The sequence below is a fragment of the Erinaceus europaeus genome, chromosome 2, assembly GCF_950295315.1.
Source record: "Erinaceus europaeus chromosome 2, mEriEur2.1, whole genome shotgun sequence".
Lineage (NCBI taxonomy): Eukaryota > Metazoa > Chordata > Mammalia > Eulipotyphla > Erinaceidae > Erinaceus > Erinaceus europaeus.
In genome coordinates this window covers 139897478-139921528 of record NC_080163.1, presented here as the reverse complement: position 1 = coordinate 139921528, position 24051 = coordinate 139897478, and the positions used below count along the sequence as shown (strand labels likewise).

General features: G+C 48.8%; 2 protein-coding genes across 5 annotated transcripts in view; both read right to left on the bottom strand.

The window, feature by feature from the left end:
- Positions 1 to 1554: 1554 nt before the first annotated feature.
- On the bottom strand, positions 1555 to 6174 carry LCAT (lecithin-cholesterol acyltransferase). 2 transcript variants are annotated; one of them, XM_007517716.3, is made up of 6 exons: positions 5958 to 6174; positions 5126 to 5282; positions 4922 to 5037; positions 4736 to 4831; positions 4423 to 4647; positions 1555 to 2136 (listed from the first exon to the last, which is right to left on the bottom strand). In XM_007517716.3, exons 1-6 carry the CDS (start codon positions 6109 to 6111, stop codon positions 1580 to 1582), a joined length of 1305 nt encoding a protein of 434 aa, XP_007517778.1. In that variant the 5' UTR covers positions 6112 to 6174; the 3' UTR covers positions 1555 to 1579. The 2 variants fall into 2 exon arrangements, with proteins under 2 accessions (XP_007517778.1, XP_016041330.1); XM_016185844.2 differs by having other exon boundaries at positions 4736 to 5037.
- A 147-nt stretch (positions 6175 to 6321) lies between these two features.
- The window catches only part of SLC12A4 (solute carrier family 12 member 4), a 37962-nt gene continuing 20232 nt past the window's right edge, over positions 6322 to 24051 (bottom strand). For all 3 annotated transcript variants that reach the window (XM_007517711.3, XM_060185288.1, XM_007517714.3), the window contains 19 exons: positions 21302 to 21432; positions 16998 to 17239; positions 16666 to 16880; positions 15685 to 15849; positions 15508 to 15606; positions 13197 to 13254; positions 12710 to 12884; positions 12253 to 12371; positions 10824 to 10922; positions 10519 to 10638; positions 10221 to 10325; positions 9812 to 9980; positions 9456 to 9651; positions 9178 to 9347; positions 8959 to 9090; positions 7589 to 7696; positions 7270 to 7457; positions 7028 to 7161; positions 6322 to 6859 (listed from right to left, as the gene is read on the bottom strand). In XM_007517711.3, the coding sequence (XP_007517773.1) occupies positions 6768 to 6859; positions 7028 to 7161; positions 7270 to 7457; positions 7589 to 7696; positions 8959 to 9090; positions 9178 to 9347; positions 9456 to 9651; positions 9812 to 9980; positions 10221 to 10325; positions 10519 to 10638; positions 10824 to 10922; positions 12253 to 12371; positions 12710 to 12884; positions 13197 to 13254; positions 15508 to 15606; positions 15685 to 15849; positions 16666 to 16880; positions 16998 to 17239; positions 21302 to 21432 (2717 nt within the window). In that variant the 3' untranslated portion in view covers positions 6322 to 6767. The remainder of the gene's footprint in view (positions 6860 to 7027; positions 7162 to 7269; positions 7458 to 7588; positions 7697 to 8958; positions 9091 to 9177; positions 9348 to 9455; positions 9652 to 9811; positions 9981 to 10220; positions 10326 to 10518; positions 10639 to 10823; positions 10923 to 12252; positions 12372 to 12709; positions 12885 to 13196; positions 13255 to 15507; positions 15607 to 15684; positions 15850 to 16665; positions 16881 to 16997; positions 17240 to 21301; positions 21433 to 24051) is intronic.

Sequence of the window (24051 nt, the reverse complement as noted above, 5' to 3'; positions counted from 1 at the left end):
CAGAGCACTGTTCAGTTCTGGTTTATGGTGGTGCAGGGGATTGAACCTGGGACTTTGGAGCCTTAGGCATGAGAGTCTGTTTGCATAACCATTATGCTATCTACTCCTGCCCTTAACATGAAGTCTTTTTTTTTATTATTAGATTTATTTATTTATTAATGAGAAACATAGGAGGAGAAAGAGCCAGACATCACTCTGGTATATGTGCTGCTTGGGATTGAACTCAGGACCTTATGCTTGAAAGTCCAATGCTTTATCCACTGCGCCACCTCCTGGACCATAACGTGAAGTCTTCAATTCAACCCCTGGTATCACAAATACCAAAGTGATGCTCTCATCCTCTCCACCCCACCCCACCCCCATTAAAAAAAAGCCCTAGGGAGTTGGGCGGTAGCGCAGCAGGTTAAGCGCAGGTGGCGCAAAGCGCAAGAACCGGTGTAAGGATTCCGGTTTGAGCATCTGGCTCCCTAACTGCGGGGGAGTCACTTCACAGTTAGTGAAGCAGGTCTGCAGGTGTCTTTCTCTCCCCTTTTCTGTCTTCACCTCGTCTCCCCATTTCTCTCTGTCCTATCCAACAATGACGACATCAATAACAACAACAATAACTACAACAATAAAACAAGAGCAACAAAAGGGAATAAGTAAATAGAGATAAAATCTTAAAATAAATAAAAATAAAAAAATACTTAAAAACAAACACCTGTGCTGAGGTGAGGGGATTTAATGATTCAATTCTCCTTTTGGGGAAACTAAGAGTAACAGGACAACTCAATCTCTCCTTTCTCTGTCTACTCTTGTCTCTATGTGTGTGCAGCTGGTTCTAGTTCATAAACCCAGAGCACAAGATAGACTCCTTAAAAATCTCGGTCAGTGGGGGCCGGGTAGTAGTTCAGCAGGTTAAGCACACGTGGCACAAAGTGCAAGGACTGGCGTTACAGATCCCGATTTGAGCCCCCAGCTCCCCACTTGCAGGGGGGTCGCCTCACAAGTGGTGAAGCAGGTCTGCAGGTGTTTATCTTTTTCTCCCGTCTTCCCCTCCTCTCTCCATTTCTCTCTGTCCTTTTCAACAATGACAGTAGTAACAACAATAATAGTAACAACAACAATGATAAAGAAGGGCAACAAAAGGGAAAAAATGGCCTCCAGGAGCAGTGGATTTGTAGTGCAGGCAGTGAGCCTCAGTAATAATGCTGGAGGCAAAAAATAAATTTAAAAACTCTCTGTGGTCTGGGAGGTGGTGCAATGATAAAGATTTGGACTCTCAAGCATGAGGTCCTGAGTTCGGTCCCTGGCAGCACATGTGCCAGAGTGATGTCTGGTTCTTTCTCTCTCCTCCTATGTTTCTCATAAATAAATAAAATCTTAAAAAAAAAAAAAAACTCTCAGGAGAGTGGAGCACTATCTATCCCAAGATATCTAGTTTAATCCCAGACTTTAGCATAAGCCATCATTCCCTGTGCTCCACAAAGCACCAGGCATGTGACAGCTACTGAGTAAAGCCTGGTGTGTTACCCCTAGTGCCAACCCCCCATATCCCACAACACATGGTAGGTCTTATATAGCAGAGGAAGGTCTTTATTCATGGGGTAGGGGCCCTGGGAGTAGGGGTGCCATTGCGGTAGGTGCCCAGCAGAATGGCATTGATGTGCTCCAGTGTCTGGTTGCTGAAAACCAAGTTGAGGTGCTCCATCCCATGGAGAGGCAGCAAGTGCACTGGCTGTGGCTGCTGGTTCTGCCAGTTGGCACAGAGCTCAGTGCTGCGTGTGGCCACACTGTCATCACCGTCCTCATAAAGCACATCCACAGGGTCTGTGTAGGGGAAGCCATTGTCATAGATATAGGTGCTGGGCGTGGGCCTACCCACACCATACAGACAGTATGTTTCTACACCAGGTGCAGGAAGGCCTGCCAGTAGGTGGCGTGACTGGAGCCACATGTACCAGCCCTCCTCCAAGTTCAGGTCTGCAAAGAAGCGCTGGAAGTCACGAGCTGTGTAGTTGAAGGTGGGTGTGGAAACAAAAACATGGTCCTCAGGCCATGTCTGGAGGGAGGGAATCATCCATGGGGAAATGGTTATCATACGCTGCTTCCCTTTTAACTTGATGCTGGACAGGATTGGAATGCCATTGTTGTCACCTGTGGACAAGAAGCAAGGCCTGACTCCCTGTCACAGTTTGCCCCCCAATCTAAGCTCTGTTGGATGCTTATTAAAAAACAAGCAATAGGGGGTCAGGCGGTAGCGCAGCGGGTTAAGCACACGTGGCGCAAAGCACAAGGACCGGTGGAAGGATCCCGGTTTGAGCCCCCGGCTCCCCACCTGCAGGGGAATCGCTTCAAAGGTGGTGAAGCAGGTCTGCAGGTGTCTTTCTCTCCCCCTCTCTGTCTTCCTCTCTCCATTTCTCTCCTATCCAACAACTATGACATCAATAACAACGATAATAATAACCACAACAATGGTAAAACAACCAGGGTAACAAAAGGGGAAAAAATGGCCTCCAGGAGCAGTGGATTCATGGTGCAGGCACTGAGCCCTGGCAATAACCCTGGAGGCAAAACAATAAATAAAAGGGAAAAAAAAGCAATAATTTTACCTGTTTCTATTTTTTAATTTTTATTATCTTTTTATTTATTGGATAGAGACAGCCAGAAGTAGAGAGGGAAGGGGGGGCAGAGAGGGAGAGAGAAAGACACTTGTAACACTGCTTTACTACTCACATAGCTTTCCCCTTGCAGGTTGGGACTGGGGGCTTGAACCTAGGTCCTTCCATATTCTAACATGCACTCAACCAGCAGTGTCACCACCTAGCCCCTTCTTTCCTTCTTTCTTATTAGATAGGACAGAGAGAAATTGGGAGGGGAGAGAGAGAGGGAGAGAGAGAGAGAGAGAAAAGTATTTAGAAAGATAGACACTTACAGACCTGCTTCACCATTCGTGAAGCATCTCTCCTGCAGGTGGGGAGTGGGGGCTTGAACCTGGGTCCTTGTGCTTGGTGACATGTGTGCTCAACCGGTGTGCTACTGCCTGGCTCGGTCTGTTTTTTTTTTTTTTTTCTTCTTTAAGTAGAGTACTGCTCAGCTATGGTTTATGGTGGTACCTGGGATTGAATCTAGGACCTCAGAGCTTTAGGCATGAAAGTCTTTTGCATAAATATTATGCTACCTCTCCAGCTCTCATTTTAATTTTTTTAAAACTTTAAAAAATTTTTTTTTACATTTATTTATTTTATTTTTCCCTTTTGTTGCCCTTGTTGTTTATCGTTGTTGTTGTTATTGCTGTCATTGTTGTTGGATAGGACAGAGAGAAATGGAGAGAGGAGGGGAAGACAGAGAGGGGGAGAGAAAGATAGACACCTGCAGACCTGCTTCACCACCTGTGAAGCAACTCCCCTGCAGGTGGGGAGCCGGGGGCTCGAACCAGGATCCTTATGCCGATCTTTGTGCTTTGCGCCACCTGCGCTTAACCCGCTGAGCTACGCCCGACTCCCTAATTTTTTTATTTTTACTAAAGCACTGCTCAGTTCAGGCTAAGGTGGTACCAATATTGAACCTGAGACCTCAGAGTTTCAGGCATAGAAGTCTTTTTGCATAACTATTCTGCTATCTCCCTAGCCCCTGAATGCTCTGTCTTGTCCTTGCTCAATCCAGATACCAATTCCAAGACACAGATTGGAGCAGTCTTGGCACTCAGTAGGTGTTTAAGGTGTATAAATGAGACGCTCTGATGGCACCACTGTTAGGTTGAGCTTTAGGGACTCAAGAAGGGTGGGGAGGGGTTTCTGGAGGAGGGTAGGTTTGTACTTGTAAGTTGGGGGTGGGGAAGGATGGTGCTGATTGCTTCCCCTTGGGCAAGTGACTGGCAGCCTTAGCTGCACAGGATGAGAATTATGTTCTGGGAAGGATAAAATGAGACTGTGTCTGTGACTGCCACTTGATGGTATAGTTGAATGAGTGTTGCCTTCACCAGACCATAAGCTCCTAAGGGGAAATCCAAGTCTGGCTGTGCCCAGCATACAGTGGGTGTTTACAGGTGGCAGCTGTGCCACCTCTCAGGGAAGGGAGAAGGCGCCCCAGGGGCTGGGTCTATCTTTTTGGCAGAACCATAAATGCAGATCTCTGGGCAAAGGGGCTGCTAGGAGCAGAGGGCAGCTGACTGCTGGGTGAGAAGGACTTGAGACCGTAAGAGACCAAACTGGAGCAATGGGTCAAATTGCTGAGGTACACTTCCTCTGTGCACTTCCCTTCTGCTCACAGACTGTAGCAGGAGCCACTCTAAATGGTGCAATACCAGGGCCTGTGTCCAGGGGGTGTGATGTAACACCTCCATCTTGGCACTGGGCAAGCAGTGAGAGTGAGGGTCCATGATTGGCTTCCCTCCACCCTCCACAGGTGATTACAGGTCACCAGTTATCAGAAGCCTCTTACCTGAGGCCATGATCTTCAAAGACTTGATGGAGCCACCCCAGGGAGCCCCAAGAGATATGAAACCATCGATGAAGCGATCTTTCCAAGACTGGGGCTGGTGCAGCAGGAAGTAGAGCAAGTGCAGGCTGCCGAGGCTATGCCCAATGAGGAAGACAGGCTTCCCATAAGCATCGTACATGTCCTCCACCAGCCCAGCGAGCTTACTGTAGTACTCTTCTTGCTGGTCTGCAGAGAAGTGAGGGAGGGAGTCAGGATAGCTGGGGCCAGAAGCCACCCGCCCCACTCTCAGCTCCTCATCTGCAGAGACTCTCACTGGGCTCCAGCCGCCAGTCGTAGGGGGCAGCTCGCACCGTCTCATCCCGCACATACCCGTTGTTGACCAGATTCTGCACCAGTGTGTGCATGTAACCTGTGGGGAGGCAGCACCATTGGGAGTTCATGTCGTGGCTTCTGAGAGCCCACCGCAGCCTGAAGTCTGCCTGTCTCTTAATACACACACCTGCCAATTTGTTCTTGTCCAGGTACTCAATAGAGTAGGTCTTGCCAAAGCCAGGGACGCGGATCTCTACTCCAGGAGCATTGGATAAGTACCCAGTGGTGTGGTTGTAGATAACCCTGGGGGCAGTGGAACATTCAGCAGGTCAGCAACCAAGGTACAAGGCATGAGGGCCAAGACAGAGCAGAGAAGAAGACATGTATGTACCTGGTGTTATCAATCCAGCAGTCTACCCCAAGGGGTAGGAAAATGTTGAGATCCAGCCAGATGGTGAAGAAGTCCTCTGTCTTGCGGTAGCACATCCAATTCACCACATCTGGTTTATCCAGTTTGGCTTCCAGTTGATTCCCCAGGCAGCCAGGCACTGCGGGCACTAGCCTTCACTCTGGACTTCTTCACTTCCCCCAGCCCCCAGCCCAGTCTTACCCCCAGACAATGCAACAACCAGTCCCACCCCTTCATCTTCCACACCCTCAACTTTCAGCACCAAGGTCACTTGAATCTCTTTCTGATCACAGCTTCCCCACCCAGTCCCCATGGCAGCCCAAAGACCAGGCTCCCCTCACATAGGGAAAGTGTAACGGCCAAGGACACTGATCCCTGCCCTTACAAAACAAACATCTAGCCTGTTTCTCCAATACTACCAAAGTCCATGGTGAGAACAAACAGGTATGGGGGGTGGGCAGGCCTAGGAATAGGGGCTGGTCTTGATGGGTCTCTCCTGCCTTCCTACCATGGGGTGGGGGCCGTGGAAAGAGTGGCAGGACTTGGTTTAGGGTCCTGTGGCTGTGGCTGACCAGTTTGTAATCCCTGGCCAAGCAAGGACACACCTACTCCCCAACTCTACCCTCCGAGGGTAAACAGCTCAGATAAAGGGACAGAGTGGCAGGGGGAGGAGTATCTTTGGCCCCTCTGACCACTGAGGTTAATATCAGTACTAATACTGGGGCAGAAGGATTTGGCAGGATCTACGACCAGGGCTGGGACCCAGGCTCCCCAAGGTCTGGCCCGGTGCATCTGGGGCCTGGTGGGGGCTTACCGATGATGACGGGCCGTGTATGGTTACTGAACTCAGCCTTGGGCGTGGTGTGCGGGGGGAAGAGCACATTGAGAAGCCAGAAGGGGGTAGCAGGGGGGAGCAGCAGCCCCAGCAGCAGCAGCACCCACTGCAATGGGGAGCTAGGCCGCCCCATTCCTGCTCTAGTACTTGTTGCCCAGTGAAGCAGTCCCTGCTGGCCTTATCTGGTGTGGGGTGGGAGGGGCGCCAGAGTTAGTGGGAGGGACAGCCTGGCCAATGGGGGTGGACAGAGATGGTCACAGTTCCAGAAAATTGGCTTTGGGCTTGAGTTCAGTCCGCCTTCTTCCTTTGGCGCCAGGGGAAACAGAGCCAGGGCAGCAGGAGGTCCAGAAGTACACAATGTTTTATTGAAAAAAGTTAGGCGTCAGCTGGCCAGCTCCATTTGGCCTAGCTTAGTGGGGGTCCCTGCCCAAAGGAGCAAGCGTGAGCCAGGTCTTCCCGTGGGAGGGTTGGGGCAGACTCCTTCTCTTGCTGCCCTTCCCTCTTTCTGACAGTGACATCCAAACAATAAATAAGCAATAAATACTGTTGCTGGGCCAGCTGCCTTCCCACATCAGTCCCCACCAGTCTTCTCAATGGGGTGCTGGACAAGAAAAAAAACCCAAACCTTTCAGGGTCCTACAGGACCTCGGATCCATTTCCATTGTCAGGCACAGGCCCTTGTCTCTAAGGAGACTAAGCAGAGCCAGGCAAAGTAGGACTGGTAGAGGGTTCTGGGAGGGGGCTGTTACCCTGGACACCTCTACTCCAAGCCACATGTCTGTACTGGGCTCAGGAGTAGATAGTGATGACCTCACGGCCCCCACCTCGCACCAACAGCACCCGCTCGAGGCCTTCAGTCAGCACCTCCAGGAATTCCATGTCTACAAGGCATCAGGTTAAGGCGGCACCACCAAGACTAAGAGGCATTCAGGGTCAGAGCAAACTGTCCCCCCACCCCCACTTTCTCTCAAGGGCACTGAGGAGAGGAATTGCTAGCCTGAACTGTTGATGCCTACCTCCTCAATGCCTGCCTCCCCACATAAGGATACAGTTCTCATCACCTTCACTGTTCTTGGGTGGGCCCGGCATGTTCAGAAGGACCAGGCGGGCATCGTGAGAGCGTGTGACAATGACTTCATTGAGTTTTACAGCTGTGTGCATGCGCCGCACATTGGATTGATCCCTGCAGGTAACACAGACAGTAACAGGCCCAGTCACCAAGCCTATGTGACCCCATCCTATCTTCATCCACAGACCCCAGGGTGACTAGGCCCATTTTTGTTACACTCACGGTTTAATATGCACTAGCTCCCGGAAGTTTTCAGGAGTGTGGTTGGGGTCCCAGGGCTCAGTTGCCATGTACTTGTCCCGTGTCCATGTCATCTGAATCTTGTCAGCCCCAGCTACAGACTCATCCTCCTCATCTGAGTACAAGCTCTCCAGCCGTAGCGCTGAGTGCCGATCCTTGACCAGCTGGGCCTGAGGACAATCAGTGCCATGGGAAAAAAAGGGCTTGGCTGGCCCATTCTGATGCTCTCTTGCTACTAGACGATGTCACCAAAGTTCTAACCCTGTCACCTGCCGCGGCCTAGGACCAGAAGACCACCTACTTCTCTCTCCCGCTCAGTCTTGGTCAGCCTCATCTGCCGCAGCATCTGGGACCGCTGCTCCATCATCAGTGTCCGCTCATAAGTATAGGCAGAGATGTCACTGTTATGCTGGGGAGAGGATGAGTCATAAAGTTTGGGTTTCATGGGGCAGAGAATCCACAGGACCACTTGAGGGCCAGCAAGACAGCTCACTTGGATAGTGTGCTTCTTTTGTCATGGGCATGACCCAAATTTGAGCTTGATTCTCAACACATTAAAGGAAATTTCAGTGGTGTATTGCACCAAAGTAAAAGACTGGGATTGGGGGAAGTGTTCAGGTCCTGGAAAATAATGGTGGAGGAGGGCCTAGGTAGGGGGCTAGATTGTTATTTGGAAAACTGAGAAATGAAGTCCCAGGTTTAATTCCCTGCACCACCATAAGCCAGAGCTGAGCAGTGCTCTGGTAAAAAAAAAAACAGAACAAAAAAACCCAGAAATGTTACACATGTACCAACTATTGTATTTTACTGCTGACTATAAACCATTAATTCCACCAATAAAGGAAGGAAAAAAAAAAAAAGGAAATTTAAGCACTGTGGTGTTTCTCTCTCTCTCTTTTTAAATATTTATTTATTCCCTTTCGTTGCCCTTGTTTTATTGTTGCAGTTATTGTTGTTATTGATGTTGTTGTTGTTGGATAGGACAGAGAGAAATGGAGAGAGGAGGGGAAGATGGGGGAGAGAAAGATAGACACCTGCAGACCTGCTTCACTGCCTATGAAGCGACTCTCCTGCAGGTGGGGAGCCGGGGGCTCAAACTGGGATCCTTACACTGGTTCTTGCGCTTTGCACCATGTGCGCTTAACCCGCTGCACTACCACCCAACTCCCGTGTTTTTCTCTTTCTCTTTATTTTATTTATTTATTTTGTTGCCCTTGTTTTATTGTTGTAGTTGTTATTGTTGTTATTGATGTCATCGTTGTTAGATAGGACAGAGAAATGGAGAGAGGAGGGGAAGACAGAGAGGGGGAGAGAAAGACAGACACCTGCAGACCTGCTTCACTGCTCGAACTGGGATCCTTACGCTGGTCCTTGCGCTTTGCACCACGTGCGCTTAACCCGCTGCGTTACCACCCCACTCCCTCTTTATCTCTCTTTTTTAAAAGATTTCATTAATGAGAGAAATAGGAGAAAAAGAACCAGACATCACTCTGGTACATGCATTACCAGGGATCAGACTTGAGATTTCAGGCCTGAGAGTCCAACATTTTATCCAGTATGCCACCTCCTGAACTACTTACTGTCTGTCTGTATGAAAAAATCAACTTGCAGCAGTGAAACCCCAGTAATGATAATCAATCAGTCATAGAGCCCCTGGAGTGGGTGGCTCACCATTTCTACCACCTCCACCTCTGCCTCAAGGCGTAGGTGGTACAGGAAGATGGCCAGATCCTTCTTCATTTGGATGCTGTTGTCGTCCATCTGGGCCACTGTGAAGATACGCATCCGGCATTTCCTCCAAACCTGTGACAACAGAACAGATGGGGAGTTCAGTCACACCCCACCCTTCCATGGGCCAGCCCCTCCCTAGGACCCATCTGCCTGGCCCACCTTGTGCTGACGCAGCAGGAAGGGCAAAAGCATGAGCATGCCACCATCATGCACGATCCACCACACATCGATGTGACCCTCCAGGTAGCGCTCATGGTTGCTGGGGTAGAAGGCGATATTCTTGGGCACAAGCAGGGCCAGGTGAGCAGCTGTCGTGCAGCGCACAGTATCTGGGGAGGAGGGTCATTGCTGACTGCCAGCCCAGGGCCCTGTGGCTCCTGCCTTAATTTGATCCCCTGTGCCATGTGGTTGAACCCAGGCCCTGGCCTCTAACGCACCAATAAAAGTCTTCCAGGCACGTGGATCCTCGCTCTGTCGCCAACCGTAGGGCCAGCCCAGCACCACGGAGTTATGCCTCATGCCACCCAGGCCACAAGACTGGATAAGGTGAGCCAGCCCCTCACGCACCTTGCTGGCTACAACCACCTGGCAGAAGCCCTTTACTTTCTCAATCTCCATCATGTTCTTGATGGTCTGTGGGGAAATACACCAGGGCCAGAATGTAGGTTATCACTGTCCTACTACTTCTGGGTTCTCAGCTGGCTATAGGCTAGGGATGGCCTCCTTCCCTGGGTGCCAGCTACAGCCCAGACACCTCTGGTCTGACCCAGCACCCTGCCCCTACAAATGGCACCTGCTCAGCAGCCTGGGCCTCGCCGTAGCTCTCCAAGAAGCTTCCCTGAATGACAGAACCCACGATGGTCAGGCCTTTGCCTGCCTTAAGCTGGGAGGCGAAGGTGAGGAGTCGTGGGTACTTCACATGAAGGTCCTCGTCTAGCTTCAGCAGTACCAGCAGCTGAGGCCTGTTGAGGCCAAATGGGGAGGTGGCCTGAGACCAGAGCCAGAGGATCCTAAGAAGCCTTTCTTCCCTTCTTGGTTCAAGGACCCCCACAAGTTTGGGGATCATAAATCAAGGGCTTAACAAGCGAGAGAGTGCCTCTTGCAATCCCAAGATGGGAAGCATGGAGGTTAAGTGTTCCCCCCACCCCTACTGATCCCTCCAGGATCCAAAGCGCCCCTTGCTGGTCTGGATGTGAACTTACCTCCAGTTCTTGGTGTGAGGAGGCCCTTCCTCTAGCCGCAGCAGTGCATAGCGGGCGGCGCTCAGGGAAAGGCCCCGGATCCCATCACCCCACTCCTTTTCAGCCCTGCAGATGCCACCACAGGCAGGTGAGTCTCTGCTCTCACCCAGAGGTTTCTATCTATGTGTATGTGAGATGGAAGGAGCCAGATGCTGAGCTGCACAACTCCAGCACCCTGATGGCTAAGGAGGGATGGTCCAGCTCCCACCCCAAGTCAATATATGGATCTCCCCACTTACCCCAACCACGTGGCACTCACCCTTGGTACTCGATGTATTTGTAGATCATGCCTGCAATGAGCATGGCGACCAGGGCATAGTACCAAGAGGAGACGAACATAAGAGCAAGGCAAAGACTCATGCCCAGGAAGGACAGCGCCCTGGGCCAGACAGTGAGGAAAGGCCAGAATCAGGGCATGAGCAGTAGGGCCCTAGGCCCTCCCCAACCCCTCACCAATAGTAACTATTGCCCTGGAAACTCAAACCTCAGCCAGAATAGGGCTCCTAGATTCCCTAATGACTCTTGTGTCAGATGACTTGGCTCAGGAGTCCAGCTGGTGCTCACCAGTGATAGTACTTGAACCGGGGCCGCCAGTTGGGGGTCCTAAGGAGTGTCTGCACAGCACAGGCCAGGTTCACAAACAGGTAACACATCAGAAAGAACCTGCAGGGAGTTGGGTGGTAGCGCAGCGGGTTAAGCGCAAGCGGCACAAAGCACAAGGACCGGTGTAAGGATCCCAGTTTGAGCCTCCAGCTCCCCACCTGCAGGGAAGTTGCTTCACAGGCAGTGAAGCAGGTCTGCAGGTGTCTATCTTTCTCTCCCCCTCTGTCTTCCCCTCCTCTCTCCATTGCTCTCTGTCCTATCCAACAATGACAACATCAATAACAACAACAGTAACTACAACAATAAAACAAGGGCAACAAAAAGGGAATAAATAAATAAATATTTTTTAAAAAAGAAAGAACCTGCAGCACAGGGTGTGGCTGGTTCAGGGCAGTCTCATTGGCAGCCAGGCATCTGGGGTCCCTGTCCCTCCCCCCCAGTGTCTGTACAGGAACATGTCAGGTCCCTTCCCTGCTACACAGACCCAGCCAGATCTCTCAACCTCCTAGCACCCATCTTCATGATCTGGGGCAGATGGACTATGGCCAAGGTGGTCTCAGAGGCAAAGCTTAGATTAGGAATAAGCATTTGCAGGTGGGAAGGTGGGCTGCAGGCAGGAGAAGGGAGATAGAAAAGGATGGTGCTGGGGCTGGGTGGTGGCGCACCTGAACTCTGCTTCAGGGGTCTCTGGGGATGGTTATAGGCTGACCACCACCTGCAGGGCATGGGCAGACTAAAATTCCCAGCTGACTTCAGAACTTGAAAACTAACAGCTGCAGCTTGAGAGGCTTGCAGGCATGAGCCCCCAACTTTGATCCCATGCACCATATATGCCAGTGCTACTCTGATCTTCTTTTTAAAAAAATATTTATTTATTTATTCCCTTTTGTTGCCCTTGTTGTTTTATTGTTGTAGTTATTGTTGTTGATGTCATTGTTGTTGGACAGGACTGAGAGAAATGGAGAGAGGAGGGGAAGACAGAGAGGGGTTGAGAAAGACACCTGCAGACCTGCTTCACTGCCTGTGAAGCGACTCCCCTGCAGGTGGGGAGCCAGGGGGAGGCTTGAACCGGGATTCTCACACAGGTCCTTGCAATCTGGTTTTCTTTTGTTGGTAAGTAAATACTTGTTAAATGGCTGCTAGCTGCCTGCTTTGTCCCATGGAGGGGTGTGGCACCTGCTTGTGTCTTTACACCTTGTGAGTGTCAGGCTCCCTCCTGAATGCAGGGTAGGCCGAGCCCTAATAGGTGAACACCTCCCCTTACAGTCTGACTTACCTACAACCCCCATCCCCCACACCAGACAGGGCCACAGGGAGGGACCAGATCTCTAAGCTGAGGATACAAGGAGACAGTCCCAAGACCACTGCCCTGCCCTATCCCCCAGCTCACATGGATAGAATGGGAGCCACCATGTCGAGGGAGGCGATGAGGATGCCCAGCTCAGCGATGAGTGCTGTCAGGAGAAGTGCCCACGTTGGCTCCCCATTTGCCTTCCCATGGCCAAACACCTGCATGCACCGGTGAGTGGGGTCAGCAAGAGGAAACATCACAGCAGGCTCTGGTACTCCACCCATACCCAGGCCCATCCCAGAGAAAGCTGAGCTGGCTGTGTTCTGCTTCCCCCACAACTTCTCCAGGTCTCTGCTCTGAATAAACCGCAGATAGTGGTTTATCCTAGGCCCAAGTAGTTCTGCTAACAGTGGAGCAAGGCCACGGTCATTCTTCATGGGTGGTTCCATGGCCCTGAGGCCATTATGGGTCCCAGCAGGAAGCATTGCTTCATACCAACTCCCTCTCTCCCCAAGTGTGGGGGACCAGGAATACCCAGGACATGCAAGGGGCTCACCCGGAGGAAGGGGATGATATTGTCCTTAGCAATGGCCTGTAGCAGTCGTGGTGCCCCAGTAAGAGACTGTAGGCCAGCACCACAGGTTGAGAAGAAGGAGCCAATGACAATGACCCATGGGGAAGGCCAAGCCAATGTGCCCACCACGAGGTTCCTGCTGACACCATCACCATACCTGCAGGGAGGCTGGGCTCATGTCAGTCCATGCAAGGATTCCCCAATCCCTGGATAGGGGTGTCAGGGGAGAGGAAGGATGGCAGTAGAGGGCAGGTCTCTCCCATCAGTGGAGAAAGCCAGTCCACCAGCCCCTAGCCTTCTCCACCCACCCGGTTCAGATCCTGATGTCACTGGTCTCTCAGAAGCAGAAGTCTTGGTGCAGAATGCCATGCCAGTTTGAGGATATGTCTGGGGCTTGTGTGTGACAGGGCAGCAGTCATGGCTGGCAAAAGCTAAGCCCACTGCCATGGGGAGAGCCCAGCTCACTTACTTGTCCCGAAGCACCACACCCTCAATACAAGCACCAAAGAGAACCACACTGCTGAAGTCTGCAGCTGTGTCAAGGAAAACTAGGCCTCCACTATCACTCTGTCCCTTTCTTTCTTTTTTCCTTTCCTTTCCTTTCCTTTCCTTTCCTTTCCTTTCCTTTCCTTTCCTTTCCTTTCCTTTCCTTTCCTTTCCTTTCCTTTCCTTTCCTTTCCTTTGTGTGTCTCCAGAGTTACCACTGGGGCACAGTACCTGCACTACGAATCCACTGCTCCTGGAGGCCATTTTTCCATTCTTTTTATAGGCTAGGGCAGAGAAAAATTGAGAGAGGAGGGGAAGATAGAGAGGGGGAGAAAGAGACACCTGCAGACCTGGCTCTCCCATAGGCAGTGCACATGACAGGGCACATACGCTACTAGGGGAGCTACCCTCTGCCTCCCGTCTCTTTTGTAGGACTTACCCCTCTGGGCTGACTTTTTCTGATAGAAAGAGTAGGCAGAGAGACAGAGAGAGGGGAAGAAACCAATGACTCCTTCAGTGTCATGGAGCCCAGGTCAAACCTGGGTCACACATATGGCAAAACAGTGTACTAAGTGAACTATTTTGCTGGCCCTTATTTTTTAAATTTTTATTTATTGATTTATTCATTTATATTTTTGTCCCCAGGGTTATTGCTGGGGCTCAGTGCTTGCACTATGAATCCACTGCTCCTAGAGGCCACTTTTCCCCCCCTTTTGTTGCCTGGTGTTATAGTTACTATTATTGTTGTTGGATAGGACACAGAGACATTGAGAGAGATGGGGAAGACAGAGATGGGGAGAGAGAAAGATAGACACCTGCAGACCTGCTTCACTGCCTGTGAAATGACTCCCCTGCAGGTGGGGAGCCAGGGGCTCAAATTGGGATCCCTAAACCAGTCCTTGCACTTTGCGCCACATGCACCTAACCCGCTGCGCTACCACTGGCCCCCAATTTTTTATTTATTTATTTATTTATTTATTTATTTATTTAAGAAAGGATTAATTAACAAAACCATAGAGTAGGAGGGGTACAACTCCACACAATTCCCACCGCCCAATCTCCATATCCCACCCCCTCCCCAGTAGCTTTCCCATTCTCTATTCCTCTGGGCGGCCCCCAATTTTTATTTATATTTTTGTCTCCAGGGTTATCGCTGGGGCTCAGTGCCTACACTATGAATCCTGCGGCCATTTTATTTTATTTTTTACTTTTTGGATATGACAGAGAGAAACTGATTGAGGAGGGAGGGGAAGATAGAGAGGGAGAAAGGTAGACACCTGCAGACCTACTTCCCTGCTTGTGAAGTGACCCCCCTGCAGGTCAGGAGCCAGGGACTCAAACCAGGATCGCTGTGCTGGTCCTTGTGCTTCATACTATGTGCGCTTAACCCGGTCCCACCTCCGACACCCCCGCTTTTTTTTTTTTAGATTTATTTCAGCTATTACATATGAAAGAGAGTTTCAAACGAGACAAAAAGCAGAAGAGAGAAGCCAGAGCACCAGCTAGGAATTGAACTGAGAACCTCAGGCCTGTAAGTCTAATGCTTTTCTAGTTGAGCTATTTCCTCAGCCACTCTTTGTTTTTGCTATGGCTTCACACCTACATGCCTGCACAATTCTGTTGCTCTTGGTAGACTCTTTTCTTTTTAAGAAGAGTGAGAGACAGAGAGAGCAAAGATACCACAGCACTGTTCCACCATAAAGCTTCTTCAAGTGGTGGCTAGGGGCTTGAATCCTTTGTGCATGGCAAAGTGTGCATTCAACTAAGTGAATTATCTCCTGGCCCTCTAGTCTTTAAAAAAATGTATCATTTATATATAAGCTTTGCTTATATATAAATGATAGCGAGATGAGAGAAAGAAAGAGATAGAGATAGAAAACCAGCGTATCACTTTGGCATATGTGATGCTGGGAATCAAACTTGTGCTTGAGAGTCTAGCACTCCATCAATTGCCTCCTGAGTGTCTAGTCTTTGCTTTTTCAGAGAGAAAGAGAGGAGAGAAGGAAAGACAGAGAGACACTGTAGCACTAGTCTATCACCCAAGGTGCTTCCATGAGGTACCAAGGCTCAAACCCAGTTCCTCATACATAGCAATGCATATATTCTACCAGTGAGCTACTTCCTAGCCCACCTGGCCTTAGTCAGCAGGCTCACTGGGACACCTGCAGCTAAGGGTTTCATGTGTGTGCAGAGATGAGATACATATGCATGCATGTGTAGAGTATCTGTGTTCCTGCTGGTGACATATACCATCATGTGCCTCCTGTCCACCTTCCAGGCCTGGCAAAGGATACACACTAGGGAGGTCGTAACAATGGCCAGAATGGTGCCCACTGGGATGGATTTCTGGGCGTCTCTGAGGTCCCCGGAACGGTTTGAACCAGCCATAATACCTGTGAAAATAGACAAGATTCCCTCAGAGGCTGCCTGGGAAAAGGAACAGGCTGGTTGGGTAGGCAGGAGGGGCTCACCTGTCACAGAAGGGAAGAAGATGCCAACCAGCACGGTGAAGGAGGTGGCGATATCAGCCACCACATACAGGGACAGACTTTCCTTCAGGCCAACGGCATCTGTGGAGGGCAGCCCGTGCTTCTCCACAACCTCACCCTTCTCCAGGTAGGTGCTCCAGAGGTTCTCTGTGGGGTTAGCAGCAACACCACCAAAATCCCACCTGCAACCCAAGGGCAGCCCCACCAGAGGCTACAGATGTAAGGGACTTAAGGGGGTTCAGGGCGGTGGCTTCAGCCGAGCAGTCCTGTGGCTGAAGGGGATAACCCTGGCAGAAAGTCTGACAGGCAAAAGTAATCACAATCAGTCAGAGCCCTGCCACGGCCGGCCTCCTAGACAAAGGCCCTCTGTGGCTGCTGTGAGGGCAATTCCAGACAACTTTAGGGACTGGTGGCTGGGGAGAGAAGGGTTGCCAGAGCTTCATGGGGGCTGCTACAAGCCTGGGATCCTGGCCAATCAGGCTCTGTTCACCCAAAACCTAGACACCAGGAGCCAGGCTGAGAGGACACTGTTGGGCTGGGCAGTCAGCCAGAACTACCCCCACTCCTGAGCTTGCCACACAAGGAAAGCTCTGTGCTACACTCTTCTTCCATGCTCACTCCCTTTCTCCTGCTCAGCCTGCATGGGCAGGAATGGGAACATAAGAAGGAGGAGGTGGGAGTCGCGCAGTGGGTTAAGCGCACATGGCACAAAGCGCAAGGACCGGCGTAAGGATCCTGGCTCCCCACCTGCAGGGGAGTCGTTTCACAAGCAGTGAAGCAGGTCTGCAGGTGTCTATCTTTCTCTCCCTCTCTCTCTTTTCCCTTTCTCTCTCCATTTCTCTCTGTCCTAACAAGGACGAGGACATCAATAACAACAATAACTATAATAACAATAAAAAAAAAAAAAACAAGGGCAACAAAAGGGAAAATAAATATTAAAAAAAAAAAAAAAGGAGGACGCACCCTGCAGCAGATCAGCAGCTGCACCGGGGATGCCAGGGATTTCAGTCACATTGTTGAGCAGGAAGTAGGGATCACAGGAGTCAGTGGTGAGATTAGGGCTGATGCAAAACAGGCTCCACAGCTGGGTGGCCATGGTCTCATTGCCCACCATGGTCGTCTTGGCACAGATATCAAACTGGTCTCGGGACAAGGTCCTATTCCCCAGCATGCATACTCTGTGGAGGGGAGAGAAGTACAGACACTTGCTCAGCTGGAGGCCACAACCTCCTCCCACTCTGAAGTCTCTGGGAGCCAGAGCACAAAAGGCCTGGATGTGTCTCTGGGTTACTTACGGAAACACAGGAGGGTCAAAGATAGATTTGATGCCCCCAGCGTAGATGGAGAGGATGGAGATGATCACACAGGCCAGGAAAAGTGAAGCAAATTTGTTGACGTACTTAACCCCAACGAATACCACCAAGGTCATGAAGATCAGAAAAATGGTCCCATATACCCGCATATTATTCAATGTGGCACTTGAAGTGTCATGAGCACCTGTTGGATAAAAAATGGCGGCTGGAGGGGCAATGTAGGTCTGAAACAAGAAGAGAAAAAGAAGGTTCAATCTTCCTACTTGTAAATTCACCACATACTCACATATATACATACTTTTTTTTAATATATACATACTTAAAACAACTTTTTTTTCCCCTTTCTGTTGCCCTTGTGTTTATTGTTGTTGTGGTATTAATACTGTTGTTAATGATGTTGTTGCTGGATTGGACAGAGAGAAATGGAGAGAGGAGGGGAAGACAGAGAGGGGGAGAGAAAGATGGACACCTGCAGACCTGTTGCTTCACAAATAGTGAAACAGGTCTGCAGGTGTTTGTCTTTCTTTCCGCCTCTCTGTCTTCCCCTCCCCTCTCTCCATTTCTCTCTGTCCTATCCAACAATAGCAGCAGCAACAACAATAACAATAACAGCAGTAACAACAATAATGGAAAGAAGATGGCCTCCAGGAGCAGTGGATTCGTATTGCAGGCACTGAGCCCTAGAGATAAACTTGGAGGCAAGAAAAAAAAAAAGAAAAGAAAGAAAGAAAGAAAGAAAGTGAGAGGGAAGGGGAAGATAGAGGGGGAAGAGACAGAGACACTGATAGCCCTGTTTCACCACTCATGAAGCTTTCCCCCTGCAGCTGGGACCAGGGGCTTGAGCCTGAGCCCTTGCACACTATAATATGTGCACTTAACCAGGTGTGCCATCACCTGGCCCCCTTAAAACAAATTTATTTTTTAAATTAATTATTTATTTATTTTCCCTTTTGTTTCCATTGTTTTTTCATTGTTGTTGTAGTTATTGTTATTGATGTCATTGTTAGATAGGACAGAGAGAAATGGAGAGAGGAGGGGAAGACAGAGAGGGGGAGAGAAAGAGAGACACCTGCAGACTTGCTTCACCACCTGTGAAGCAACTCCCCTGCAGGTGGGGAGCTGGGGGCTCGAACTGGGATCCTTCAGCCGGTCCTTGAGCTTTGTGCCATGTGCGCTTAACCTGCTGAGCTACTGCCCGACTCCCGTGTATGTCTGTCTTTCCCCCTCTCTATCTTCCCCTCCTCTCTCCATTTCTCTCTGTCCTATCCAACAACGACGACATCAATAACTACAATAAAACAACAAGGGCAACAAAAGGGAATAAATATTTAAAATAAATAAATTTTTTAAAGATATGCTTATTTTATATGTGAAAGAGCATAGAGAACGGGAGCCAGGTGGTTGTGCACTGGGTTAAACATATGCATTACATTGCACAAGGGCCTGGGTTCAAGACCCTGGTCCTCACTTTCAGGAGGAAAGTTTCACAAGTGGTGAAATAGGGCTGCAGATGTCTCTCTGTGTCTTTCCCTCTCTATCTTCCCCTCCCTTTTCAATTTCTCTGTCTCTACCCAATTATAAACAAACAAAAAAACAAGTAAATAAATAAAATAAAGAGGGAGTCGGGCTGTAGCGCAGCGGGTTAAGCGCAGGTGGCGCAAAGCACAAGGACCGGCATAAGGATCCCGGTTCAAACCCCGGCTCCCCACCTGCAGGGGAGTCGCTTCACAGGCGGTGAAGCAGGTCTGCAGGTGTCTATCTTTCTCTCCCCCTCTTTGTCTTCCCCTCCTCTCTCCATTTCTCTCTGTCCTATCCAACAACGACAACAATAATAACTACAACAATAAAACAACAAGGGCAACAAAAGGGAATAAATAAATAAAATAAAAATAAAATAAAATAAAATAAAGAGGAGAGAACCAGAGGATCACTATGGCAATGGGTATAATTTATATCTACTAAAAAAGAAAAAGGATGAGGTCTGGGAGGTGGCGCAGTGGATAAAGTGCTTGACTTTCAAGCGTGAGGTCCTGAGTTCATGCCCCGGCAGCACATGTACCAGAGTGATGTCTGGTTCTTTCTCTCTCTCCTCCTATCTTTTTCATCAATCAATAAATAAAATATTTAACAACAAAAAAAAAAAAAAGAAAAAAGATCCAGCAGTCTGGGAGGTGGTACAGTGGATAAAAAGTTGATCTCTCAAGCATGAGGTCCCAAATTTGATCCCCAGCATTACATGGGACAGAATGATGCTCTGTTCCTGTCCCTCCTTCCCACCTCTCACTGTAAATAGATAAATGAATCTTTTGAAAAATCCTTATATAGGAGCCAAGCCAATATGAAAAGATAAATAGCCAAAGTGGAACAATCTGAGCAACAAAATAAATAATTATAGTATTGAATTATGATCCAAAGAAGAAAAATAAATATCCAGGAATTCATGCTGATACAAATACATGGTTGAATAGTAAATAAATGGGGGGGGGGACTCACATTTTCCTTACAGAGGAATCCAAATAATAAATGTAGGAATGTGGAAAATAGAAAAACAAAAAATAGGACCAGGAAATAGCATTCTCAGTAGAGTACACACCCTGCTGTAGGTGAAGCCCTGGGTTTGAGCCTCAGCACCATAACGGAGAACCATAGATGGCACTAGGGAAGCTCCATGGATCGTGATGTCTCTCTCTCTTTCTCTATGTCTATCTTTTTCCTTTTTGCTTGCTCACAAAAAATTATAGATGAAGGGTCCTGGTGGTGTTGCACCTGGTGGAGCACACGTGTTACAGTAAGCAAGGACCCAGGTTCGAGCCCCTGGTCTCATCTGCAGGGGAAAACTTCACAAGTGGTGAAGCAGTGCTGCAGGCGTCTCTCTGTCTCCCTCCCTCTCTATCATCCCTTTCCTCTCAATTTCTGGTTGTCTCTATCAAATAACGATAATAAAAATATATTTAAAAAAATATTTATTTATGTATTTATTCCCTTTTGTTGCTCTTGTTGTCTTATTGTTGTAGTTATTATTGTTGTTATTGATGTCGTCGTTGGATAGGACAGAGAGAAATGGAGAGAGGAGGGGAAGACAGAGAGGGAGAGAGAAAGATAGACACCTACAGACCTGCTTCACCGCTTATGAAGTGACTCCCCTTGCAGGTGGGGAGCCGGGGGCTCGAACCGGGATCCGTATGCCGGTCCTTGCGCTTGGCGCCACGTGTGCTTAACCCACTGCGCTATCTCCCAACTCCCAATAAAAATATTTTAAAAAAATAATGCGTGAAAATTTGTCTTGGAGGTCATTCAGTGGTGTTGTTAATGCTTAAAGCCCTAGGTTCATTCCTAAGCATAGAAAAAACAAAAGCGGTAATACAAGGCTGTAGAAAGCCTGGAGGCTGGACTAGCCAGTTAGTTCCTCTAAACATCTCCTACTGTCTGGACCCCTGGAGGTGCACATTTGTTATCCTGTACTCTCCAGTGCTCTCCTACCTTCCTCCCACTGGCTGGGGTCCTTCAGTAGGGAGTGGAAAGCTGAATCTGAACATACATGGGTTTCATAGAGGACTTTTTTTTTAAAGTTAATTTATTTATTTTCCCTTTTGTTGCCCTTGTTGTTTTTTTATTGTTGTAGTTAGTATTGTTGTTGTTGGATAGGACAGAGAGAAATGGAGAGAGGAGGGGAAGACAGAGAGGGAGAGAGAAAGACAGACAACTGCAGACCTGCTTCACCGCCTGTGAAGCGACTCCCCTGCAGGTGGGGAGCCGGAGACTCAAACCGGGATCTTTACACCAGTCCTTGCACTTTGCGCCACCTGCACTTTACTTGCTGCGCTACCACCCGACTCCCTCATTGAGGACTTTGATTCTGGCTACCAGACAGGATCCTGTGTCTTCTTTCCCAACCTGTACCCCCCTAGGGATAAGGAGAGGATGTTTCCTTCAGAGCCCTGTGGGAGACAGACCTGATCAGAGTCCACAAAAGCCCAGGAGGCTGTGTCACTATCAAGATTTGCGATTGAGATGTATGCAACAGTTTCCAGCCCATGGGTGAGAGGGTTCCCAGGAGGATTGACATTCCCAGGGTGAATGTGAAAGCAGGCCCTTCCCTGTCTGGCTCAGCCAGCAGGTAATTAGACAGGAGACCAGCTCAAACAAAGATTTTTTTCTCCCTTGAGGGTTTCTCACATTATGCCCACCAGACCCTGGCCATAGGTGAGGGGAGTATGAACCACCTAAGTTGATAGGAAGGATTGTTTGGAAAAGACTAAAGTTGTCCATCTCTTAGCCTGACTCACCAGCAAGATTTCAATGGCCCCCAGAATGTACATGGCTGCTGCAAATGTTGTTCCCAGGTAGAAGCACAGACCCACAGCACCTCCAAATTCTGGTCCCAATGAGCGGGAAATCATGAAATAGGAGCCCCCAGCTGTAAGAGAAAAGTATACACAAATCAAGACTAGTTCATCTTCCTGTTTTCAAAGTTTTATTGAATTATTTATGTATTTATTCATGACATAGATGGAGAGAAAAAGAGAGGCCCAAAGCATCATTCTGGTACTGGGAACTCACACATGCAAGTCCTACTCTAACACTGAGCTATTTTTCTAGCCACTAAGGCTGCTTCTTCCTGTTTTTTTTTTTTTTTCTTTTTCTTTTTTAGTTTTTTTTAATCTTTATTTATTTGATAGAGACAGCCAGAATCTGAGAAGAGGGAGGGGATAGAGAGAAAGACAGAGAGACACCTGCATCCTGCTTCATCACTTGTGAAGCTTTCCTCTTGTAGGTGGGGGCTGGGAGCTTGAACTCAGATCCTTGCGCACTGTAACATGTGCTTAACCAGGTGCGCTACCACCTGGCCCCTTTTCTTTTAACCGTTGTAGTCAGGGTTTCATCACTCCAAACAGTTCTTCAGACAGAGAGACAAAGACAGGGGCCAGGCAGTGGCTCACCTGGTTAAGTGTTCACATTACAGTGCACAAGGACCCAGGTTCAAGCCCTGGTCCCTATGTGTAGGGGAGAAAGCTTCATGATTGGTGAAGTAGAGCTGCAGTTGTCTCTCTGTCTCTCTCTCTCCCTCTCTATCTTCCTATTCCCTTTCAATTTCTCTCTCTTTATTCAATAATAAATTATTTAAAAAGAGAGAGAGACAGACAAAGACAGAGGGAGAAAGGGAAAGCTACCACACCACTGAAATTTCCTCCATTGATCTAAAGGCCAGGCTTGACCCAGGCTCTCCTTATGAGATTCCCCCACCCTTCCCTCCGATAACAACCCCTCACAACCATCCAGATATACAGAACTTAAAAAAAATTTTTTAAACATATTTACTTATTTTCCCTTTTGTTGTCCTTAGTTTTTCTTATTGTTGCTGTAGTTATTATTATTGTCCTTGTTAGGACAGAGAGAAATGGAGAGAGGAGGGGAAGACAGAGAGGGGGAGAGAAAGATAGACACTTGCAAACCAGCTTCACCGCCTGTGAAGCAACTCCCTTGCAGGTGGGGAGCCAGGGGCTTGAACCAGGATCGTTACCCGGGTCTTTGAGCTTCACACCACATGCGCTTAACCTGCTGTGCTACCGCCCGACTCCCATATACGGAACTTTCACCCCCCCATTTATAAATCAGTACATTTGTAATGTTTAGGCTGTATAGTTAGGAAGTGGCTAGACAATGGGTGGATCCCATCCTCATCTGACTCCAGTGTCCAATATGCACTTGGAAAAGAAATGACTGTTTTACTGGGGCAGCTATAGGCCTTCTTCTCTAGATAATTGGTCCATTGTCCCCCAATTCTCTATACTCAAACCAGTGCCTTTTGCCTCCTCAATCTGAATGCATCCTTTCTCAGCATGCCTCACCCCTCCTAAGGACTGTATCTGCTCTTCAGATTAGGGCAGAGATTAAGCCTTATTTTTTAAATATTTTATTTATTAATAAAAAAGATAGGAGGAGAGTGAGAAAGAACCAGACATCTCTCTGGTACATGTGCTGTTGGGGATCAAACTCATGATCTCATGCCTGAGAGTCCAATGTACCATCTCCCAGACCACACAGGGATTTAGCCTTATCCAGTTTTTCTTTTTTGCCTCCAGGGTTATCGCTGGGGCTCGGTGCCTGCACCACAAATCCACTCCTCCTGGAGGCCTCCCCCCCATTTTTGTTGCCCTTGTTGTTGTTATTATTGTTATTGTTGCTACTGTTGTTGGATAGGACAGAGAGAAATTGAGAGAGGAGGGGTTAGGAAGAGGAGGGGAGAGAAAGATAGACACCTGCAGACCTGCTTCATCACCTGTGAAGCAACCCCCTGCAGGTGGGGAGCCGGGGGCTCGAACTGGGATCCTTGTGTAGGTCCTTGAGCTTCGTGCCATGTGAGCTTAGCCTGCTGCGTGCCGTGTGCACTTACCCCACTGTGCCACTGCCTGGCTCCCCTTATTTTTCTTTGTCTCCAGAACCTAGCATAGAGCAAGCTACGGTTGACTCCTCCTGCTCTAAGTCTCTTTACATCAAAGTCAACACTAGGGGCTAGGTGGTGGTGCATATGACTGAGAACACACAGTGCCCAAGGACTCAGGTTCAAAGCCCTGGCCCCCACCTGCAGGGGGAATCTTCACAAATGGTGAAATAGTGCTGCAGGTGGTTCTCTTTCTCTCTCTCCCCTTCCCCCTCAACTTCTCTGTTTCTCTATCCAAAATAAATAAATAAATAAATAAGTCAACACTGGACTTCCTAGGGCCAGCCACTGCCAGTCACAAGTGGTCCTATGTTGCTGATTATATCTGCTGCTGATAAAATTTCTGTGATAAAAAAATCTGTGAACAAGGATCAAAAAATTTGTGAGGGTTGGGTAGAGACACATCTGGTAAAGTGCACATGTCACAATGTATAAGGACCCCAGTTCAAGACCCAGCCCCCTCCTGCAGGGGAGAAGCTTCATGAGTGGTGAAGCAGTGATGCAAGTAGGCTTTCTCTCTTACCATTCCTCTCGATTCCTGGCTGTTTCTATCCAATAAATAAAGATAATAAAAAAGAAAATCTTTAAGTTTTT

What these genes read in the sequence shown, in the direction of transcription:
- LCAT (XM_016185844.2), bottom strand. Translation starts at nt 6,111, where the DNA reads ATGGGGCGGCCTAGCTCCCCATTGCAGTGGGTGCTGCTGCTGCTGGGG. An exon ending in TGCTGGATTGATAACACCAG is followed by an intron (nt 5,038 to 5,125) that starts GTACATACATGT and finishes CACTGCCCCCAG; the next exon opens with GGTTATCTACAACCACACCA. An exon ending in TTTGAAGATCATGGCCTCAG is followed by an intron (nt 2,137 to 4,422) that starts GTAAGAGGCTTC and finishes TCTTGTCCACAG; the next exon opens with GTGACAACAATGGCATTCCA.